The following is a 24,703-nucleotide window of genomic DNA, read 5'->3' on the forward strand; positions in this document are numbered from 1 at the left end:
CACGCCGAGCCGCCTTTGTCTCCCCCGTGCCGATGCTGTTTACACATCAGCACCGGGTACGCATTCATTTCTGGCCGAGTCGACCTTGGCGAGGGCCCAGGGCCGGTTAAGATACTCGTCGCCGATGTTGGCCGTGAGCCTGAATCGAACTCGGATCGTCGGGATGGAGGCCCAGTGTGCTCACCACTGCGCCACCGCTAACCCGGCTTCACGGTGCCAGGCTAGGTACACTTTGAGGCCGTCAAGGGAAGCGTGGAAGTCTCGCCGCTGGCAAGGAGGTCAAGGGGCAGACCCAGGTGCCACGGGTCGACTGACTGAGACGACTGGCTGATGCGAATCTCCTGTGTGCCCCCTACTGTGCCAACTTGCTGTGCTGTGCTTTAGCCACCCGGCGCTCCACAGAGACGCACACACACACACGGACACCCTCACAGATGTACAGCGACACAGGAAGACAACAACACAGAGAGACACAACAGCGTGTGCCGTGGAAGGCTCCCTGCTGGCAGGAGGTCACGGGACACACCCGGGTGAACTTACTGAGATGCCTAGCAAATGTCACGCCTCTATCACATCCCCCCCGCCCCCCACTGAGCCAACTCGCTGTGTGTCTTAGCCACTCTCACGCAGTTAGACAGACACAATGCTCCCAACCCACCGTGCAGCCTTAACAAGACTGTCGGGGCAAGTTGCTGTTAGCGAGCAGCACCGATGAAGGCCGGCACGGCACGCGAGGGGGTGGGTGGCCAGCAAACCACGCCCGGCCGCCTTTGTCGCGATGTTTTCACACCGCACCAGGTGCTCATTTGAGGCTGAGTGGACCTAGGGGGAGGCCCAGAAGCGGATGAAATAATCGTCACCGGTGTTGGCCGTGAGCAGGGAATCGAACTCGGGTCGCCGGGTTCGTAGCGCAGCAGTAGCGCTAACCGCTACACTACCGCTCCCCTCTCACACACACACACATCATGTACACACCCACAACCAACCCTCTCCTGCACACACACACACACAGCACGTATACATATTATTGGTTCTTTCGGTAAAGTCACGTAGAAGGGAAACAATAAAATAATAAATAAAAATATAAAATATTATTGTTTTATAATTTTATTACCGAAAGAACCAAGAATATGAATCCCTGCAGTCACGAAAGCTTGAAACCAATATTTAGCACGTATACAGTTACACAGAGAGAGAGGGGTGGTGGTGGTGGTGGGGGGGTGCTCGACACTCATCTACAACAGAGCTCTACGGAGAGCCCTCTGTCACACACACAAATAGCCCTCCCTCTCTCGCACAAAGACAACTATCTCTCTCCCCACCTCCTCCTCCCCAACGCCGTACAGCCCTTCAACAGAATGTTGAGCCCGAAAGTGCTGTTAGCGAGCACCTATGTGGGTCCGGCAACGCAACGCGATTGCCGGGGTTGTGTGGAGCAAGGCACATTTGCCGTTTTACACACTCGGCTATTGAGGCTGAGTCGACCTAGAGGAGGTTCGGAAAACCTCTTCAGAGATATATATATTTTACGCACAGCTCCCCCTCCTCCTCCTCCCCGCTCTCCATCTCTCACGCACGCGCAGCCACAGGTTTGCCTCGCTTTATGCGGTAGTAGATGCGTTACAAAAACACAGGGGCGCACAAAGCGAAACCGCGTGGCGTGCGGCTCGGACCACCGTCACCCGACCCGCACTTGGCGACCACCGCACGAGGTTGACTGTTGTCGTGCAGTTTGCCCAAGTTGAACTTCTTTAGCGCCGTACTAAGCCAACCGTGCTAGTCGGAGGTGCGGTACACACGCTGCGCACACACAGATCCCCCCGTGTAGCCTTAACAGACTGTAGGGGCAAGTGCTGTTGCTGGCCACCCACCCCTTCGGCACACGAAGGGGTGGGTGGCCAGCAACACGAACGACCGCCTTTGTCTCCCCAGTGGAGATGTTTACACACCGCACCAGGTACTCGTTTGAGGCTGAGTCGACCTAGGGGAGGCCCAGGACCGGTTCAGATAATCGTCACCGGTGTTTGTGACCGTGAGCGGGAATCGAACTCGGGAATCCGGGTTCGTATCTCAGCGCGCTGACTGCTACACCACCGTTCCCCACACAAACACAGACATCTCTCTCACACACACAGAGACATCTCACACACAGACATCACACACACACAGACATCTCACACACACAGACATCTCTCACACACACACACAGACATCTCTCACACACAGAGACATCTCTCACACACAGACATCTCACACACACACAGAGACATCACACACACAGACATCTCACACACACAGACATCACACACACACATCTCTCACACACATAGATACATCTCTCACACACATACATCTCTCACACACACAGAAACATCACACACACAGACATCTCACACACACACAGACATCACACACACACAGACATCTCTCACACACATAGAGACATCTCTCACACACAGAGACATCACACACACAGACATCTCACACACACACACAGACATCTCACACACACAAACATCTCACACACACACAGACATCTCACACACACAGACATCTCTCACACACACAGACATCACACACACACAGATATCTCACACACAGACATCTCACACACAGACATCTCACACACACACAGACATCTCACACACACAAACATCTCACACACACACAGACATCTCACACACACACAGACATCTCACACACACAGACATCTCTCACACACAGACATCACACACACAGACATCTCACACACACAGACATCTCTCACACACACAGACATCTCACACACACACACAGACATCTCACACACACAGACATCACACACACACACAGACATCTCACACACACGCAGAGACATCTCTCACACACACATCTCTCTCACACACACACACGCCTCTCTCACACACACACGCCTCTCTCACACACACACTCAGCTATCTCTCTCACACACACACACGCCTCTCTCACACACACACACGCCTCTCTCACACACACACGCCTCTCTCACACACACTCAGCTATCTCTCTCACACACACACACGCCTCTCTCACACGCACACACGCGCACAGCAAGCCCACTCTCACACACACACTCAGCTCTCCACCGTACACACACACAGCTCTCTCACACATTCAGAGCTCACACAGCTCTCTCTTGCAGCAACAGCTCCCTCACACACAACTTTCTCGCTCTCACACACAGCACTCACACATTCAGTACTCACACAGCTCACACAGCTCTCTCTTGCAGCAACAGCTCTCTCACAGCGCTCTCACAACTTTCTCACACACACACACAGCTCTCACACACACACACAGCTCTCTCACACACACACACAGCACTCACTCACACACAGCTCTCACTCACACACACCTCTCACACACACACAGCACTCACACACACACAGCTCTCACTCACACACACCTCTCACACACACACAGCTCTCACACACACACACAGCTCTCACACACACACCTCTCACACACACACACACAGCTCTCACACACACACAGCTCTCACACACACACAGCTCTCACACACACACACCTCTGACACACACACAGCACTCCCTCACACACACAGCACTCTGACACACACACAGCACTCACTCACACACACAGCACTCTCTCACACACACAGCACTCCCTCACACACACAGCACTCTCTCACACACACAGCACTCACTCACACACGCAGCACACACACACACACACCTCTGACACACACAGCACACACACACAGCACTCACCCCCCACGCCCCGCTCCACTCTGCGTGTTGCCGCTCCAGAGTCGGGCCCATGGCCTCCAAGTTCGTGAACGGAGTCAGCGACTTCGCGAAATCCCGGGTGAGGCGGCCGCACTCACCACCCACTCACCACCCACTCACCACTCACTCACCACCCACTCACTCACTCACCACTCACTCACTCACCACCCACTCACCACTCACTCACTCACCCACCCACTCACTCACCACCCACTCACCACCCACTCACTCACTCACCCACTCACTCACTCACCACCCACTCACCACTCACCACCCACTCACTCACCACCCACTCACTCACCACCCACACACTCACTCACCACCCACTCACTCACCACCCACTCACTCACTCACTCACCCACTCACTCACCACCCACTCACTCACTCACCACTCACTCACCACCCACTCACTCACCACCCACTCACTCACCACCCACTCACTCACCACCCACACACTCACTCACCACCCACTCACTCACTCACCACCCACTCACCACCCACTCACTCACTCCCCACCCACTCACCACCCACTCACTCACCACCCAATCACTCACCACCCACTCACTCACCACCCACTCACTCACCACTCACTACCCACTGGTGTATTGGTGGTGTAGTAGTAGTGGTGATGGTGTATTGGTGGCGGTGTAGTAGTAGTAGTGGTGATGGTGTATTGGTGGTGGCGGTGTAGTAGTAGTGATGGTGTATTGGTGGTGGCGGTGTAGTAGTAGTGGTGATGGTGTATTGGTGGTGGTGTAGTAGTAGTGGTGATGGTGTGTGTGTGTGAGATGTCTGTGTGTGTGTGATGTGTGAGAAGTCTGTGTGTGTGTAAGATGTCTGTGTGTGTGAGATGTCTGTGTGTGTGAGATGTCTGTGTGTGTGTGAGATGTCTGGTGGTGGTGATGTTTGTGATGCATTGGTGTACTGTAGTGGTGTACTGTAGTGGTGTACTGTATTGGTGGTGGTGGTGATAAGTGGGTTGGGAGCGGTAATGTAGCGGTTATCGCGCGGCACTATCCAAGCACACACACAGATGTCTGTGTGTGATGTCTGTGTGTGTGATGTCTGTGTGTGATGTCTGTGTGTGTGATGTCTGTGTGTGATGTCTGTGTGTGATGTCTGTGTGTGTGTGAGATGTGTGTGTGTGTGATGTGTGTGTGTGATGTCTGTGTGTGTGTGATGTGTGTGTTATGTCTGTGTGTGTGTGATGTCTGTGTGTGTGATGTCTGTGTGTGATGTCTGTGTGTGTGTGATGTGTGTGTGTGTGATGTCTGTGTGTGTGATGTCTGTGTGTGTGTGTGATGTCTGTGTGTGTGATTGTGTGTGTGATGTCTGTGTGTGTGTGATGTCTGTGTGTGTGATGTCTGTGTGTGTGATGTCTGTGTGTGTGTGATGTCTGTGTGTGTGTGATGTCTGTGTGTGTGTGATGTGTGTGTGTGATGTCTGTGTGTGTGTGTGATGTCTGTGTGTGTGATGTCTGTGTGTGTGTGATTGTGTGTGATGTCTGTGTGTGTGATGTCTGTGTGTGTGTGATGTCTGTGTGTGTGATGTCTGTGTGTGTGTGATGTCTGTGTGTGTGTGATGTCTGTGTGTGATGTCTGTGTGTGTGTGATGTCTGTGTGTGTGATGTATATGTGTGATGTGTGTGTGTGATGTCTGTGTGATGTGTGTGTGTGATGTGTGTGTGTGATGTCTGTGTGTGTGTGAGATGTCTGTGTGTGTGTGATGTCTGTGTGTGTGATGTCTGTGTGTGATGTCTGTGTGTGTGTGTGATGTTTGTCTGTGTGTGTGTGATGTCTGTGTGTGTGTGATGTCTGTGTGTGTGTGATGTGTGTGTGTGATGTGTGTGTGTGATGTGTGTGTGAGATGTCTGTGTGTGTGATGTCTGTGTGTGTGAGATGTCTGTGTGTGTGTGAGATGTCTGTGTGAGATGTCTGTGTGTATGAGATGTCTGTGTGTGTGAGATATCTATGTGTGTGAGATGTCTCTGTGAGATGTCTGTGTGAGATGTCTGTGTGAGATGTCTGTGTGTGTGTGAGATGTCTGTGTGTGTGTGAGATGTCTGTGTGTGTGTGAGATGTCTGTGTGTGAGATATCTGTGTGTGTGATGTCTGTGTGTGTGTGAGATGTCTGTGTGAGATGTGTGTGTGTGAGATGTCTGTGTGTGTGTGAGATGTCTGTGTGTGTGTGAGATGTCTGTGTGAGATGTCTGTGTGAGATGTCTGTGTGTGTGTGAGATGTCTGTGTGTGTATGAGATGTCTGTGTGTGTGTGAGATGTCTGTGTCTGTGTGAGATGTCTGTGTGAGATGTCTGTGTGAGATGTCTGTGTGTGTGTGAGATGTCTGTGTGTGTGTGAGATGTCTGTGTGTGTGTGAGATGTCTGTGTGTGTGTGAGATGTCTGTGTGTGTGAGATATCTGTGTGTGTGATGTCTGTGTGTGTGAGAGATGTCTGTGTGAGATGTGTGTGTGTGAGATGTCTGTGTGTGTGTGAGATGTCTGTGTGAGATGTCTGTGTGTGTGAGATGTCTGTGTGTGTGAGATGTCTGTGTGTGTATGAGATGTCTGTGTGTGTGAGATGTCTGTGTCTGTGTGAGATGTCTGTGTGTGTGAGATGTCTGTGTGTGTGTGAGATGTCTGTGTGTGTGAGATGTCTGTGTGTGAGATGTCTGTGTGTGTGAGATGTCTGTGTGTGTGTGAGATGTCTGTGTGTGTGATGTCTGTGTGTGTGTGAGATGTCTGTGTGAGATGTGTGTGTGTGAGATGTCTGTGTGTGTGTGAGATGTCTGTGTGTGTGTGAGATGTCTGTGTGTGTGAGATGTCTGTGTGTGTGTGAGATGTCTGTGTGTGTGTGTGAGATGTTTGTGTGTGTGAGATGTCTGTGTGTGTGTGATAGATATCTGTGTGTGAGATATCTCTGTGTGTGAGATGTCTGTGTGTGTGTGAGATGTCTGTGTGAGATGTCTGTGTGAGATGTCTGTGTGAGATGTCTGTGTGTGTGTGTGAGATGTCTGTGTGTGTGTGAGATGTCTGTGTGTGTGAGATGTCTGTGTGTGTGATGTCTGTGTGTGTGTGAGATGTCTGTGTGTGAGATGTGTGTGTGTGAGATGTCTGTGTGTGTGAGATGTCTGTGTGAGATGTCTGTGTGAGATGTCTGTGTGTGTGAGATGTCTGTGTGTGAGATGTCTGTGTGAGATGTCTGTGTGAGATGTCTGTGTGTGTGAGATGTCTGTGTGTGTGATAGATATCTGTGTGTGAGATATCTCTGTGTGTGAGATGTCTGTGTGTGTATGGGGACCGGTGGTGTAGCGGTTAGCGCGCTGAGATTCGAACCCGGATACCCGATTTCGAATCCCGCTCACGGCCACCAACATCTGCGACGATGATCTAAATCGGCACTGGGCCTCTCCTAGGTAGACTCAGCCTCAAGTGAGTACCGGTTGCGCTGCGTTAAACTTCGTTCCAGGGAGACAAAGACGGGTCCGGTCGTGGTTTGCTGGCCACCCACCCCCCTCGTGTGCCACAGTGCCGGCAGCCTTCACAGGCGCTGCTGCTGCCTGTTCATCTTGCCCCAACAAGGCTGCACGTGGAATATTTTGTCTTGGCGTGTAGTGGTGGTGGAAGTGATGATGTGTTGATGAACGTGGCGTTGGGGTAGTGCGGTGGTGGTGCAATGGTGGTGCTCGTTGTAAGGCACTCGGACGCCCTTGTATCTCCTCGCGGAGCCGGACAAAAACCGCTCTCGTGCATGCAGATTGCAAAAGTTTATACTCCGTGTACACTGCCGATGCACTTATGCGCATTGCAAAATCAAATGGAGTTGGGCGCGCGTCACAAGGCGTTTGCATTTCGCAGTGCAGTAGAAATATGGGCAGAATTGTGGTGAGTAGTGAGTGGTGTCTGGTGAGTGGTGGTGAGTACCTGGTGATGGTGTATCAGGTGCAGAGTAGTGGCAGGTGGTGAGTGGTGGTGAGTATCTGGTGATGGTGTATCAGGTGGTGAGTAGTGGCAGGTGGTGAGTGGTAAGTATCTGGTGATGGTGTATCAGATGGTGAGTAGTCGCAGGTGGTGAGTGGTGAGTATCTGGTGATGGTGTATCAGGTGGTGAGTAGTGGCAGGTGGTGAGTGGTGACTGGTGAGTATCTGATGATGGTGTATCAGGTGGTGAGTAGTGGCAGGTGGTGAGTGGTGAGTATCTGGTGATGGTGTATCAGGTGGTGAGTAGTGGCAGGTGGTGAGTGGTGAGTGGTGAGTATCTGGTGATGGTGTATCAGGTGGTGAGTAGTCGCAGGTGGTGAGTGGTGAGTATCTAGAGATGGTGTATCAGGTGGTGAGTAGTGGCAGGTGGTGAGTGGTGAGTATCTGGTAATGGTGTATCAGGTGGTGAGTAGTGGCAGGTGGTGAGTGGTGAGTATCTGGTGATGGTGTATCAGGTGGTGAGTAGTGGCAGGTGGTGAGTAGTGGCAGGTGGTGAGTGGTGGTGAGTATCTGGTGATGGTGTATCAGGTGGTGACTAGTGGCAGGTGGTGAGTGGTGAGTATCTGGTGATGGTGTATCAGGTGGTGAGTAGTGGCAGGTGGTGAGTGGTGAGTGGTATCTGGTGATGGTGTATCAGGTGGTGAGTAGTGGCAGGTGGTGAGTAGTGGCAGGTGGTGAGTGGTGGTGAGTATCTGGTGATGGTGTATCAGGTGGTGAGTAGTGGCAGGTGGTGAGTGGTGAGTATCTGGTGATGGTGTATCAGGTGGTGAGTAGTGGCAGGTGGTGAGTGGTGAGTATCTGGTGATGGTGTATCAGGTGGTGAGTAGTGGCAGGTGGTGAGTGGTGAGTGGTGAGTAACTGGTGATGGTGTATCAGGTGGTGAGTAGTGGCAGGTGGTGAGTGGTGGTGAGTATCTGGTGATGGTGTATCAGGTGGTGAGTAGTGGCAGGTGGTGAGTGGTGAGTGGTGAGTATCTGGTGATGGTGTATCAGGTGGTGAGTAGTGGCAGGTGGTGAGTGGTGAGTGGTGAGTATCTGGTGATGGTGTATCAGGTGGTGAGTAGTGGCAGGTGGTGAGTGGTGGTGAGTATCTGGTGATGGTGTATCAGGTGGTGAGTAGTGGCAGGTGGTGAGTGGTGAGTATCTGGTGATGGTGTATCAGGTGGTGAGTAGTGGCAGGTGGTGAGTGGTGGTGAGTATCTGGTGATGGTGTATCAGGTGGTGAGTAGTGGCAGGTGGTGAGTGGTGAGTATCTGGTGATGGTGTATCAGGTGGTGAGTAGTGGCAGGTGGTGAGTGGTGAGTATCTGGTGATGGTGTATCAGGTGGTGAGTAGTGGCAGGTGGTGAGTGGTGAGTGGTGAGTATCTGGTGATGGTGTATCAGGTGGTGAGTAGTGGCAGGTGGTGAGTGGTGGTGAGTATCTGGTGATGGTGTATCAGGTGGTGACTAGTGGCAGGTGGTGAGTGGTGAGTATCTGGTGATGGTGTATCAGGTGGTGAGTAGTGGCAGGTGGTGAGTGGTGAGTGGTATCTGGTGATGGTGTATCAGGTGGTGAGTAGTGGCAGGTGGTGAGTAGTGAGTGGTGAGTGGTATCTGGTGATGGTGTATCAGGTGGTGAGTAGTGGCAGGTGGTGAGTGGTGAGTATCTGGTGATGGTGTATCAGGTGGTGAGTAGTGGCAGGTGGTGAGTGGTGGTGAGTATCTGGTGATGGTGTATCAGGTGGTGAGTAGTGGCAGGTGGTGAGTGGTGGTGAGTATCTGGTGATGGTGTATCAGGTGGTGAGTAGTGGCAGGTGGTGAGTGGTGAGTATCTGGTGATGGTGTATCAGGTGGTGAGTAGTGGCAGGTGGTGAGTGGTGGTGAGTATCTGGTGATGGTGTATCAGGTGGTGAGTAGTGGCAGGTGGTGAGTGGTGAGTATCTGGTGATGGTGTATCAGGTGGTGAGTAGTGGCAGGTGGTGAGTATCTGGTGATGGTGTATCAGGTGGTGAGTAGTGGCAGGTGGTGAGTGGTGAGTATCTGGTGATGGTGTATCAGGTGGTGAGTAGTGGCAGGTGGTGAGTGGTGAGTATCTGGTGATGGTGTATCAGGTGGTGAGTAGTGGCAGGTGGTGAGTGGTGAGTATCTGGTGATGGTGTATCAGGTGGTGAGTAGTGGCAGGTGGTGAGTGGTGGGTATCTGGTGATGGTGTATCAGGTGGTGAGTAGTGGCAGGTGGTGAGTGGTGAGTATCTGGTGATGGTGTATCAGGTGGTGAGTAGTGGCAGGTGGTGAGTGGTGAGTATCTGGTGATGGTGTATCAGGTGGTGAGTAGTGGCAGGTGGTGAGTGGTGGTGAGTATCTGGTGATGGTGTATCAGGTGGTGAGTAGTGGCAGGTGGTGAGTGGTGAGTATCTGGTGATGGTGTATCAGGTGGTGAGTAGTGGCAGGTGGTGAGTGGTGGTGAGTATCTGGTGATGGTGTATCAGGTGGTGAGTAGTGGCAGGTGGTGAGTGGTGAGTATCTGGTGATGGTGTATCAGGTGGTGAGTAGTGGCAGGTGGTGAGTGGTGGGTATCTGGTGATGGTGTATCAGGTGGTGAGTAGTGGCAGGTGGTGAGTGGTGAGTATCTGGTGATGGTGTATCAGGTGGTGAGTAGTGGCAGGTGGTGAGTGGTGAGTATCTGGTGATGGTGTATCAGGTGGTGAGTAGTGGCAGGTGGTGAGTGGTGAGTATCTGGTGATGGTGTATCAGGTGGTGAGTAGTGGCAGGTGGTGAGTGGTGAGTGGTGAGTATCTGGTGATGGTGTATCAGGTGGTGAGTAGTGGCAGGTGGTGAGTGGTGGTGAGTATCTGGTGATGGTGTATCAGGTGGTGACTAGTGGCAGGTGGTGAGTGGTGAGTATCTGGTGATGGTGTATCAGGTGGTGAGTAGTGGCAGGTGGTGAGTGGTGAGTGGTATCTGGTGATGGTGTATCAGGTGGTGAGTAGTGGCAGGTGGTGAGTAGTGAGTGGTGAGTGGTATCTGGTGATGGTGTATCAGGTGGTGAGTAGTGGCAGGTGGTGAGTGGTGAGTATCTGGTGATGGTGTATCAGGTGGTGAGTAGTGGCAGGTGGTGAGTAGTGAGTGGTGAGTATCTGGTGATGGTGTATCAGGTGGTGAGTAGTGGCAGGTGGTGAGTGGTGGTGAGTATCTGGTGATGGTGTATCAGGTGGTGACTAGTGGCAGGTGGTGAGTGGTGAGTATCTGGTGATGGTGTATCAGGTGGTGAGTAGTGGCAGGTGGTGAGTGGTGAGTGGTATCTGGTGATGGTGTATCAGGTGGTGAGTAGTGGCAGGTGGTGAGTAGTGAGTGGTGAGTGGTATCTGGTGATGGTGTATCAGGTGGTGAGTAGTGGCAGGTGGTGAGTGGTGAGTATCTGGTGATGGTGTATCAGGTGGTGAGTAGTGGCAGGTGGTGAGTATCTGGTGATGGTGTATCAGGTGGTGAGTAGTGGCAGGTGGTGAGTGGTGGTGAGTATCTGGTGATGGTGTATCAGGTGGTGAGTAGTGGCAGGTGGTGAGTGGTGAGTATCTGGTGATGGTGTATCAGGTGGTGAGTAGTGGCAGGTGGTGAGTGGTGGTGAGTATCTGGTGATGGTGTATCAGGTGGTGAGTAGTGGCAGGTGGTGAGTGGTGAGTATCTGGTGATGGTGTATCAGGTGGTGAGTAGTGGCAGGTGGTGAGTATCTGGTGATGGTGTATCAGGTGGTGAGTAGTGGCAGGTGGTGAGTGGTGAGTATCTGGTGATGGTGTATCAGGTGGTGAGTAGTGGCAGGTGGTGAGTGGTGAGTATCTGGTGATGGTGTATCAGGTGGTGAGTAGTGGCAGGTGGTGAGTGGTGAGTATCTGGTGATGGTGTATCAGGTGGTGAGTAGTGGCAGGTGGTGAGTGGTGGGTATCTGGTGATGGTGTATCAGGTGGTGAGTAGTGGCAGGTGGTGAGTGGTGAGTATCTGGTGATGGTGTATCAGGTGGTGAGTAGTGGCAGGTGGTGAGTGGTGAGTATCTGGTGATGGTGTATCAGGTGGTGAGTAGTGGCAGGTGGTGAGTGGTGGTGAGTATCTGGTGATGGTGTATCAGGTGGTGAGTAGTGGCAGGTGGTGAGTGGTGAGTATCTGGTGATGGTGTATCAGGTGGTGAGTAGTGGCAGGTGGTGAGTGGTGAGTATCTGGTGATGGTGTATCAGGTGGTGAGTAGTGGCAGGTGGTGAGTGGTGGGTATCTGGTGATGGTGTATCAGGTGGTGAGTAGTGGCAGGTGGTGAGTGGTGAGTATCTGGTGATGGTGTATCAGGTGGTGAGTAGTGGCAGGTGGTGAGTGGTGAGTATCTGGTGATGGTGTATCAGGTGGTGAGTAGTGGCAGGTGGTGAGTGGTGAGTATCTGGTGATGGTGTATCAGGTGGTGAGTAGTGGCAGGTGGTGAGTGGTGAGTATCTGGTGATGGTGTATCAGGTGGTGAGTAGTGGCAGGTGGTGAGTGGTGAGTATCTGGTGATGGTGTATCAGGTGGTGAGTAGTCGCAGGTGGTGAGTGGTGAGTGGTGAGTATCTGGTGATGGTGTATCAGGTGGTGAGTAGTGGCAGGTGGTGAGTGGTGAGTGGTGAGTATCTGGTGATGGTGTATCAGGTAGTGAGTAATGGCAGGTGGTGAGTGGTGAGTATCTGGTGATGGTGTATCAGGTGGTGAGTAGTGGCAGGTGGTGAGTGGTGAGTATCTGGTGATGGTGTATCAGGTGGTGAGTAGTGGCAGGTGGTGAGTGGTGAGTATCTGGTGATGGTGTGTCAGGTGGTGAGTAGTGGCAGGTGGTGAGTGGTGAGTATCTGGTGATGGTGTATCAGGTGGTGAGTAGTCACAACCAGCGACTCCTCCACCTGCGCGTTCCTTCAACGGCCCCCTGCGACCCGCCGATGTCAGAATCCTCCTCCTCAAACTTGATTTGGAGCTTTCGCGACTGCAGGAATTACTCTTTGCGTATTTCGGTAAAGTCACGTAGAATGAGAAAAGAATACATTAAATAATATAATACGACGTTTCGATTGCAACACAAGCAATCATCATCAGGTACAAATGAATGAGAAAACAGTCCTTGTAAACTTAGAAATATAAGATTGATTTGAAGCTTTCGTGATTACAGGAATCCATGCTCTTTCGGTAAAGTCACGTAGGTATAAAATAAAATAGTGATTTATATTATTTTATACCTACGTGACTTTACCGTTAGAAATGTAATGCAATACAACACAGAGAGGCGGCTAACACAACAGTCAAAACCCTACCTGGTTGATTGCGTTCTTCCAAAGATTGCTAAATTTGAGAGAGGGAGAGACAAAACACAGACACGGGGACACGCAGACGGACACACAAGCAGAGAGAGAGAGACAACACAGAGACACCCAGACAGACACACAAGCAGAGAGAGAGAGAGAGAGACAACACAGAGACACCCAGACAGACACACAAGCAGAGAGAGACAACACAGAGACACCCAGACAGACACACAAGCAGAGAGAGAGAGAGACAACACAGAGACACCCAGACGGACACACAAGCAGAGAGAGAGACAACACAGAGACACCCAGACAGACACACAAGCAGAGAGAGAGACAACACAGAGACACCCAGACAGACACACAAGCAGAGAGAGACAACACAGAGACACCCAGACAGACACACAAGCAGAGAGAGAGAGAGACAACACAGAGACACCCAGACGGACACACAAGCAGAGAGAGAGAGACAACACAAGGACACGCAGACGGACACACAGGCAGAGAGAGACAACACAGAGACACCCAGACGGACACACAAGCAGAGAGAGAGAGAGACAACACAGAGACACCCAGACGGACACACAAGCAGAGAGAGAGACAACACAGAGACACCCAGACAGACACACAAGCAGAGAGAGACAACACAGAGACACCCAGACGGACACACAAGCAGAGAGAGAGACAACACAGAGACACCCAGACAGACACACAAGCAGAGAGAGAGAGACAACACAGAGACACCCAGACAGACACACAAGCAGAGAGAGAGAGAGAGACAACACAGAGACACCCAGACGGACACACAAGCAGAGAGAGAAACAACACAGAGACACCCAGACGGACACACAAGCAGAGAGAGAGACAACACAGAGACACCCAGACAGACACACAGGCAGAGAGAGAGAGACTCACACAGACATTCTCCTCCACGTGCTCGCAGAGGTCGACTTTCCTGCGCCGAGACCACGGGGTTCGCCCTTCCCACCGGTGTTCTGAGACAGGCCGTGGTATCGCGTCGAACCGAAGGACCATGCCACCAAAGGGGCTGGGCATGGTCCTTCGCGTGAACAAAACGTGCCAATTTAGTCGACTCGTTCGAGCGCACGCCGGTTGTGTGGTGTGGGCGGAGAGTTCAAGCCACCGCCGCTACGTTGGCAGTATCCGAGTGGCGATTGTACGACAGCCATCCTCGTCAGGCGACGGGCTAGAATTGTGGAGAAATCCTTCCTTTCTCGGTCCTCTCTAAAGACTCGCCCCTCTTTGCCTGCAGGCCTACACTTCACACGTGTGACCCAGTGGAGTTCTGGAGGACTTTGCAGTATTCATAAATATACACACACACACCCTAACCTCGTGCATGGATTGCACTGCGATCACCTGGCATGATACATTGTAAATGATTATTATTTTTTTATTCTGAGTGGCGGGTGTCTTGGCGAGCGGTGAGAGTGGCCAACAGATTTTTGGGGGGGAGGTCAAGAACCTGGGGCAGGGGAGAACGCCTCAGAGGAGAGGGGAGGAGGAGTGAGGCCCACCGAGAAGATGAATCGCCGTCTGTAGGAGGGGCTGCTCTCTTGTCCAGTTCTCTTGGCCCATTTCACTCCACGGCAGCGCGCTCACTCTCCAGCTCGCTCCAGCTTCGGTGCCGCGCAGAACTGAACACTCACTGCGGGCCCCGGCTGGCTGGGTGGGGCGACTGGCTGGGTTGGGTGGCCGAATTGGGTGAGGTGGCTGGCTGGGTGAGGTGGCTGGCTGGGTTGGGTGGATGGCTTGGTGAGTGGGTGGATGGATGGATGGCTGACTGGCTGAGTGGCTGGCTGGGTGGGTGTGGGGTGGCCGGGTAGGTGGGTGGGGTGGCTGACGGGGTGGGTGGCTGGCTGGCTGGGTGGATGGATGGCTGACTGGCTGAGTGGCTGGCTGGGTAGGTGTGGTGGTGTGGGGTAGCCGGGTGGGTGGCTTGGGGTGGCTGGCGGGGTGGGTGGGTGGCTGGCTGGCTGAGAGGCTGGCTGGGTGGGTATGGTGGTGTGGGGTGGCCAGGTAGGTGAGTGGGGTGGCCAGGTAGGTGAGTGGGGTGGCTGGCGGGGTGGGTGGGTGGCTGGCTGGCTGAGTGACTGGCTGGGTGGGTGTGGTGGTGTGGGGTGGCCGGGTAGGTGAGTGGGGTGGCTGGCGGGGTGGGTGGGTGGCTGTCTGGCTGAGTGACTGGCTGGGTGGGTGTGGTGGTGTGGGGTGGCCGGGTAGGTGAGTGGGGTGGCTGGCGGGGTGGGTGGCTGGCTGGCTGGGTGTAGTGGGTGACTTGATGGCTTCTGGTGGCTGGGTGGGTGGGGTGGCTGGTTGGGAATGCGTTGTAGCTGAGTGAGATTTCCCCCCGTCGGTTATGATCTCATCAATCAGTGGCGCTGGCAACATTCACGACAAAAATTTGCCCAACTGCGTGTCTCCGTGTCTGCGTGTCCCCGTGTCTCTGCGCGAGTGTCTCCGTGTCCGCGTGTCCCTCCGTGTCCCTCCGTGTCTGCTTGGCCCGCCTGCACACGCACGACCGAGGGAGTTGAGAGGGCTGGAGGTGGTGGCTGGCGTACCTGGCAATACGCGACCAAAGGGAGAGGGCGAGCGGGGGCCCGGTGGGTGGGGGCCCGGGTGGGGGGGGGGCCGGGCGGGGTCGGTGGAGGTGCCGGGTGGGGGGGGGGCAGGTTGGGGGGCCGGGTGGAGGGGCTGGGTGGGGGGGCGTGAGTTTCTTTGCTGTAGTTCCGACAGCCCCCGCCGCTACAGGACACCTCGCGAGGAGTCCGCGAGGCGGTGCACGGGTCGCCCCATCGCTGCTGCAGGGCAGTGATTCGCCACCCAGGTGTGGGCACGCGGCCCCCCGGGGGTTGCCGCGTGCCAATGTCCCATGGGAAGTTACATCGCACGTGAGAGTCGTCGGTGAGAAGTCATCACGTGCTTACCCGTCAACCCCTTGTCAGTGCCCTACCTTATTACAGACCAATTGAGACCTTGTTATTAATCTCAGCGTTCATCCTACAAAGTCCCATCACGAAGGGGAGAAAGACAAACACAATTGTTTTGAATCAAGCTTACTCTTGGGTTCTTTCGGTAAAGTCACGTAGGTAGAAATTAAATAAAATAAATCACGACGTTTCGATCACAACACAAGCGATCGAAACGTCGTGATTTATTTGATTTTATTTCTAACTACGTGACTTTACCGAAAAAACGAATCGTTTTTGCCCGTATTGAAACGGCTGTACTCCGTACGAACCTGAAAACTCAATTCCCCTTGACAGGAATGCGGGGTAAACCGTGTGGGGTGACAGGTAGGAACGTGTGAATGTGCCAATGTAAAATCACTACGATACCAATGTAAACGTATACGGTAGCCGAGAACGATTTAAGAGACCTTTATTAAACTCACCGATCGTAAACAATGCGGGTTTCCAAAAGTCGCCAGCGAGCGCATCACTCGCAGACAGTGCCGGATGATCCTAGTAGCACGAGTAGCTGCTACACGTATGTGTAGCTACTACTACTACACGCGTGTAGTAGCTACACGCGTGTAGTAGCTACGTGTGTAGTAGCTACGTGTGTAGTAGCTACTACACACGTAGTAGCTACTACACGTGTAGCTACACGTATGTAGTAGCTACTACTACTACACGTGTGTAGTACCTACGTGTTTAGTAGCTACTACACACGTGTAGTAGCTACTACTACTACTACACGAGTATAGTAGCTACTACACGTGTAGTAGTAGTAGTAGTGTAGTAGCTACTACACGTGTAGTAGCTAAGCGTGTAGTAGCTACACATGTAGTAGTAGCTACTACACGTGTAGTAGCTACGGGCCCCGCACTTTCAAGGGCCCCGAACGCTAAATGCTTTCAAGCTGTCAATTCCGGTTCAGTGATTCTGCACTTGCTCTATTACTATAGTACTATACCGCCTTCAACTTTTCATGAACTACTGGGTGTTTAAGGTTAGCGATTTTTCGTATTATCTGGCTATATAGCAAATGAAAAAAATACATTTACTTTACCGTGCAAGTAAAAAAGTGTACGTGTTTTAATATTTATCTTTTATTTAGAGCCCCTTTATAACAACTACACCAGTGGTTCTTAACCTGGGTTCGATTGAACCCCAGGGGTTCGGTGAGTCGATCTCAGGGGTTCGGCAGAGCCCCCGCCACGGAGGTCCGGACACACTTGAATTATTGTGTAAATTTGTGATGACACACACGGCCCGCTTGGCCATCACTGGCTGCAGATGATCATGCTACACTGCTTGGCCAATCAGCGCTGCGGGGAATTTAGTGCGTACTCAGTAGTCAACGTGTGACTGTTGTTGTCGTACGTCGTGTGATTTCTTTAATATTTTATCCATACTAACTATGTCGGGCAAAAGAAGAAAGTGGTCGGACGAATATGTACAACATGGATTCTCATGTATCACGGAACGTGATGGGAGTGAGCGTCCTATCTGCATGATTTGCAACGCCAAGTTGAGCAACTCTAGTCTTGCACCGGCAAAACTAAAGGAACACTTCTTGAAGCTGCATGGAGACGGGGAATACAAGAACACAACACTTGCTGAATTCAGGGTGAAGAGAGCCAGATTCGATGAAAGGGCCACTCTGCCTGCTCTTGGATTTGTACCTGTTAACAAACCGATCCTGACAGCATCGTACGAAGTTGCTTACCTGATCGCAAAGCAGGGCAAGCCACACACCATTGGTGAAACACTTGTGAAACCAGCTGCATTAAAGATGGCGAATCTGATACTCGGAACAGCGGCCGAAGGTAAATTATCCCAAATTCCCCTTTCAAATGACACCGTCAGTGACAGAATAGAAGACATGAGTAAAGACATCTTGGCTCAAGTAGTCGCGGATCTGATTTCAAGCCCAGCAAAATTCAGCCTTCAACTCGACGAAACCACAGACGTTTCTGATCTAAGCCAGCTTGCTGTTTTTGTACGCTATGTGAAAGACGACATGATAAAAGAAGAGTTTTTATTTTGTAAGCCTCTTACAACAACGAAGGCAGCCGATGTGAAGAAGCTTGTGGATGACTTCTTCAGAGACAACAATCTTTCATGGGATATGGTTTCTGCAGTTTGTACGGACGGAGCTCCAGTCATGCTGGGAAGAAAGTCTGGTTTTGGTGCGCTAGTAAAGGCCGATGCACCACACATCATTGTGACGCATTGTATTCTGCACAGGCATGCGTTGGCAACAAAAACCTTACCTCCAAAAATGGCAGAAGTATTAAAAACTGTGGTGGAATGTGTGAACTATGTGTGAAAAAGTGCTCTGAGGCACCGCATCTTCAGTGAGCTGTGTAAAGAAATGGGCTCTGAATTTGAGGTACTTCTGCTCCATTCTAATATTCGGTGGTTATCCCGGGGACAGGTGCTGAATCGTGTTTTTGCCATGCGTGTGGAATTAGCCCTGTTTTTGCAAGAGCACCAACACTGACATACAGATTGCTTCAAAAACCCTGAGTTCATTCTCATTTTAGCATACATGGCTGATATATTCGCAGCTCTCAATCATCTCAATCAGCAGATGCAGGGTGGTGGAGTCAATATCATGGAAGCGGAAGAACACCTGAAGGCTTTTCAAAAAAGCTACCGTTATGGAAACGACGAACAGAGAACAATAACTTCGCAAACTTCCCGCTTCTGGACGACTGTGCAAGTAAGATCGAAGATGTGTCTGGAATCGGAGATATTTCTGCATCCACGGAACTGAAGCAAACAATTGCCACGCACTTAGATGAGCTTGCAAAGTCTCTCGACAGATATTTCCCTACAAGAGAGTCATATCCAGCATGGGTGAGACAGCCGTTCACGTTTGCTGTTGAAACAGCAGATGTCAATGATGAATTCCTCGACGAAATCATTGAAATTTAGCAGAGCCAGGTTCAACAGCAACTCTTCAGAACAACAACGCTCTCAACGTTTTGGTGTCGACAAATGAACAAGTATCCAGTTATTGCTAAGAAAGCCCTGGATTTTTTTATACCATTTGTTACAACATATCTTTGTGAGCAATCCTTTTCGAGGATGCTGGACATAAAAACGAAGAAAAGGAACAGACTTTGCTGTGAAAATGACATGAGAGTGGCACTTGCCAAGGTGAAGCCACGCATATCTGAACTGATCTCTCAAAGGCAACAGCAGAAGTCACATTGATTTCCAGGTATGTAATTTGTTGTGAGTTTATGCATTGTGTTGGTTTTATTCTTTGAACAAGGTAATGTTCATGCATGGCTCATTTTGTGTACCAGTAAAAAACATATCTATGTCTTGAATTTGAAAAAAATCACATTTTATTTTTCACTAAAGAGGGGTTCGGTGAATGCGCATATGAAACTGGTGGGGTTCGGTACCTCCAACAAGGTTAAGAACCACTGAACTACACGCTTACAGGCCCCGCACTAGCTTAGTCAGCCACTGATTGCAGAGCGTCCGTTGAAGTTTGATTTATATTCGCAGTTACTTCGCTAAGTTAGGGATGAACCTCACAAAATGTGCAATTTGTTCAAATGTTGATGATCATTATTCATGCATTGCTCAGAATAATGGTTGGTACTCGGTTGAAACTAAAGTCAACAGCGTGGCAGGGTGTGTGTGGGGGTCATAGCCATCAAAAAGTTTTAAAAAACAGGTCCCTGCAGGGTGGGCTGGTAGAAGTTCGCAAATGAGATAATGTGACTTCCAAATGTTGGGTGCAATAAGGCATATCAAGTCTCTGCGCTGTCTATTGCTGATTTTACACCCCGACAGCACGAGATTTCACTTCGTTAAAAAGTATTGAAAGGGGACGGACGAACGGACACATTAATCTATTGCAGGCTGGTACACTCAGTTTACAATCTTCGTTCCTACCAGTATAACCGCTGTCTCTAGTCCATGCATGCAACAATCATCATCTCTCCACTGCTGGATTGCATCTCTCTCTCTCTCTCCTTCCACCTCACACGCTGTGGCCGTCCCTCAGGGCCGGCCGAACCAATACTTGTTGCAGTGGCAGGAGTCCATCTTGCAAATGATACGATTAATCCGTCGCTTCGTCTCCACGGCTGTCGTTCATCGAGGGAGTCTCGTTCATTGTCTCTGTTGTCCCACGTGGTGGTGGGTTGGGGAGTGGTGGTGACGGGGTGCGGTCTATCCACTGCTGGATGGACGACCGCCTGGAGGAGATGGAGCGATGAAATCAGCTCGCGTGTGTGTTGCTGCTGGCTGGAGTGGATTCAATTTGGTGGACCGTGAGAGGAGGCTATGGTGGTGTCGTAGGGGGAGCGGTAGAGTAGTGGTTAGCACGCTGCCCACGCTCGTTCATGGGCTGTAGCAGCAACACGTGTCTGTCCCACACTCGTTAATGGGCTGTAACAACAACACGTGTTAGTCCCACACTCGTTCATGGGCTGTAGCAGCAACACGTGTCTGTCCCACACTCGTTAATGGGCTGTAACAACAACACGTGTCTGCCCACACTCGTTAATGGGCTGTAGCAACAACTCGTGCCTGTCCCACACTCGTTCATGGGCTGTAACAACAACACGTGTCTGTTCACACTCGTTCATGGGCTCTAGCAGCAACACGTGTCTGTTCACACTCGTAAATGGGGTGTAGCAGCAACACGTGTCTGTCCACACTCGTTCATGGGCATTAACAACAACACCTGTCTGTCCACACTCGTTCATGGGCTCTAGCAGCAACACGTGTCTGTCCCACACTCGTTCATGGGCTGTAGCAACACGTGTCTGTCCCACACTCGTTAATGGGCTATAGCAACAACACGTGTCTGTCCACACTCGTTCATGGGCTCTAGCAACAACACGTGTCTGTCCCACACTCGTTAATGGGCTGTAACAACAACACGTGTTAGTCCCACACTCGTTCATGGGCTGTAACAACAACACGTGTCTGCCCACACTCGTTAATGGGCTCTAGCAACAACTCGTGTCTGTTCCACACTCGTTAATGGGCTGTAGCAACAACACGTGTCTGTCCACACTCGTTCATGGGCTGTAACAACAACACGTGTCTGTCCACACTCGTTCATGGGCTGTAACAACAACACGTGTCTGTCCCACACTCGTTAATGGGCTGTAGCAGCAACACGTGTCTGTCCACACTCGTTCATGGGCTGTAACAACACGTGTATGTTCACACTCGTTCATGGGCTCTAGCAACAACACGTGTCTGTCCCACACTCGTTCATGGGCTGTAACAACAACACGTGTCTGTCCCACACTCGTTCATGGGCATTAACAACAACACGTGTCTGTCCCACACTCGTTAATGGGCTGTAGCAGCAACACGTGTCTGTCCCACACTCGTTCATGGGCTGTAACAACAACACGTGTCTGTTCACACTCGTTCATGGGTTGTAGCAGCAACACTTGTCTGTCCACACTCGTTAATGGGCTCTAGCAACAACACGTGTCTGTCCACACTCGTTCATGGGCTGTAGCAACAACACGTGTCTGTCCACACTCGTTCATGGGCTGTAACAACAACACGTGTCTGTCCCACACTCGTTCATGGGCATTAACAACAACACGTGTCTGTCCCACACTCGTTCATGGGCATTAACAACAACACGTGTCTGTCCCACACTCGTTCATGGGCTGTAACAAGCACGCGTTACGAGCCGTCGCTGCTGCTGTCGATGCCGAGTCGACCTAGTGGGGGGGACGATGCCAGATGTTGCTCACAATTTTACGAAAACAAACACGTGCGTGTTTGGTGGAGGGGAGTTGCGGTGTGGGGTGAGTGCTATGTTTGTGTATGTGGGAGTGTTCCGTGTGCTGTGGGGAGCGGCATTGTAGCGGTGAGCGCGCCGCGCTACGAACTCGGCCAACAGAGTTCGACTCCCGCTCACGGCCAACGCCGGTGAAAAGTTTCTGAACCAGTCCTGGGCCACCTCGAGGTCGACTCAGCCTCAAACGAGCGCCGCGGTGCGGTGTGAAGACATCTCCACTCGGAAGACAAAGGCGGCCGGGCGTGGTGCTGGCCAAACTCGTGTGCCGCGCCGGCCTTCGTAGGCGTTAAAACAGCACTTGCCCCAAAAGTCTGTTAAGGCTACACGGGGCACCTTTGTCGTTGTGTTACGCGTGCATTGCAGCGGTTTAGCGCTCCGCGCTGCGAAGCCGGCCAACCGAGTTCGATTCCCGCTCACGGCCGTCAACACCAGCGGCGAATGTCCGAACCGGTTCTGGGCCTCCCCTGGGTCGGCTCAGCCTGAAATGAGTACATGCGGTGTGTCGTAAACATCGCCACTGCGGAGAGACAAAGGCGGCCGGGGCGGGGTGCTGGCCACCCACCCACCCACCCCCTCGTGTGCCGTTCGGTGCTCGCTAACAACGCTTGCCCCGGCAGTCTGGTGAAGTGCTTTCTCTCTCTCTGTGTGTGTATGGTGGGGGGGGGAGCGGTGGCGCAGTGGTTAGCGCGCTGTGTGCTTTGGGTGAGATACGAGGCCAACAAAAAAACAATTGGTCAGGTGCTCTTAAACTTCCCGCTGCCGATATCGTGACCCAAACCCCCACGCTCATGTCAACGTACCGGTTCGGCCAGACTTCACACACACACACAAACAAAGACGCCTCCCCGTATAGCCTGTAACAGGCTGTTTGGGGCAAGTGCTGTTAGCGAGCACCTATGAAGGCCGGCACGGCACACGAAGGGGGGTGGGTGGTGGCCAGCAACCACGCCCTGGCCGCCTTTGTCTCCCTCGTGGCGATGTTTACTACACATCGCACCAGGTACACATTTGAGGCTGAGTCGACCTAGGGGATGCCCAGGACCCGCGAGCGGGTATCGAACTCGGGTCGCCGGGTTCGTAGCTACCGCTAGTCGCCGGGTTCGTAGCTACCGCTCCCCACACACACACACACAGTGAACACTATGGGGAGACAAAGGCGGCCGGGCGTGGTGCCGGCCACCCCACAACCTGTGCCGTGGCCACGACCTTCACATAGGGCGCTGTTACTCGCTCACGGCACTTGCCCCAACAGTCCGTTGAGGCTACACGGGGGTGGTGGTGGTGGATCTTTGTCTCTGTGTGTTGTTTGTGACCTGAAGTGCGTGGAAGAGTCCCCGTGAAGGAGTACGCGGGTCCCCGTTCCACAGGGTGAGTAGCGATAGCGGCGTGATTCAGGAGGCGATAGCCCGCCAGTATGGGAACTTAATGCCGACGGACAATCGGTCCCGGATGAAGTTAGTGCGGGGCCTCTAGCATTATGTTATAAAGGGGCCCTAAATTAAAAACAAAACGTTAATATTAAAACGAATGTTAAATTTTCATAGTCAAGTAAATGTGTTTTTTTTTTCCTGCCATTTGCTATACAGCCAGTTAATACGACAAATCGCTAATCTTAAACACCCAGCCGTTGAAGGCGGTATAGTACTGTAGTAATAGGGCAAGTGCAGAATCACCGAACCGGAATTGATAGCTTGAAAGCATTTAGCGCGGGGCCCTTGAAAGTGCGGGGCCCGTAGCTGCTACACATATGTAGCTACTACTAATAGCTACTACACGTGTAGTATATGTAGTAGCTACTAAACGTGTAGTAGCTACAACATATACTACACGTGTAGTACTCGCCGTTGGACGAGTAGGCGAGTGGTGAGGAGGGGATGGTGAGTGTGTAGTGGTGAGTGAGCCGATGGTGGAAATATGTAGGGGGGGTGGGAACAGAGAGGAAGTGCGAAACTGTTGGGGTTGCTCTCGAGGGAGAGGAAGTGATTATGGTGAACTCACACACAAGGACGTACATACACATACACACATACACACACACATACATACACACATACATACACACATACATACACACATACATACACACATACATACACACATACATACACACATACATACACACATACATACACACATACATACACACATACATACACACATACATACACACATACATACACACATACATACACACATACATACACACATACATACACACATACATACACACATACATACATACACACACAACAAAGATCCCCCATATAGCCTTAACAGACTGTAGGGGCAAGTGCTGTTAGCGAGCACCTATGAAGGACGGTAACGGTACACGAGGGGGTGGGTGGCCAGCACCACGCCAGACCGCCTTTGTCTCCCTAGTGGCAATGTTTACACACCGCACCAGGTACTCATTTGAGGCTGAGTCGACCTAGGGGAGGCCCAGAACCGGTTCACATAATCGACACTGATGTTGGCCGTGAGCGGGAATCGAATTCGGGTCGCTGGCTTTATAACAGCGCGCTAACCGCTACACCACCGCTCCCACCTACACGCATACACGCCGATTCCCTGACACACAACAAAGACAAAGATCCCCCTTATAGCCTTAACACTGATGTTGGCCGTGAGCGGGAATCGAACCTGGGTCGCCAGGTTCATAGCGCAGCGCGCTAACCGCTACACTATCGCTCCCCACAACACACACACACATACACACACACACCTATTCTCTGACACTCACACCGATTCTCTGACACACACACATACGCACACACACACCTACCTATTCTCTGACACACACACATACCGATGCTCTGACACACACACACACGCACCCCCAGTCTCAGGCCCAGGGGTTGATTAAGTTCAGATTCCAAACCTCCTCCCGCTGTCTTCCGCTCTCTCTCTCTC

The 24,703-nt window shown here is 51.9% G+C and overlaps 1 protein-coding gene across 2 annotated transcripts in view; it reads left to right on the top strand.

Moving 5' to 3' along the window:
• The first annotated feature begins 3,083 nt into the window (after positions 1-3,083).
• The window catches only part of ADA (adenosine deaminase), a 55,591-nt gene continuing 33,971 nt past the window's right edge, over positions 3,084-24,703 (top strand). Inside the window, exon 1 of one of the 2 annotated variants that reach the window (XM_032969906.2) lies at positions 3,084-3,846. In XM_032969906.2, the coding sequence (XP_032825797.1) occupies positions 3,799-3,846 (48 nt within the window). In that variant the 5' untranslated portion in view covers positions 3,084-3,798. Of the gene's footprint in view, positions 3,847-7,176; positions 7,196-24,703 lie in introns of those variants that run through there. The other variant, XM_076073825.1, reaches the window with a different exon arrangement.

The sequence above is a fragment of the Petromyzon marinus genome, chromosome 43 (genome assembly GCF_048934315.1).
Source record: "Petromyzon marinus isolate PM22_M1 ecotype Great Lakes invasive population chromosome 43, UKy_Petmar_22M1.pri1.0, whole genome shotgun sequence".
In the NCBI taxonomy this organism is placed as follows: Eukaryota; Metazoa; Chordata; class Hyperoartia; order Petromyzontiformes; family Petromyzontidae; genus Petromyzon; species Petromyzon marinus.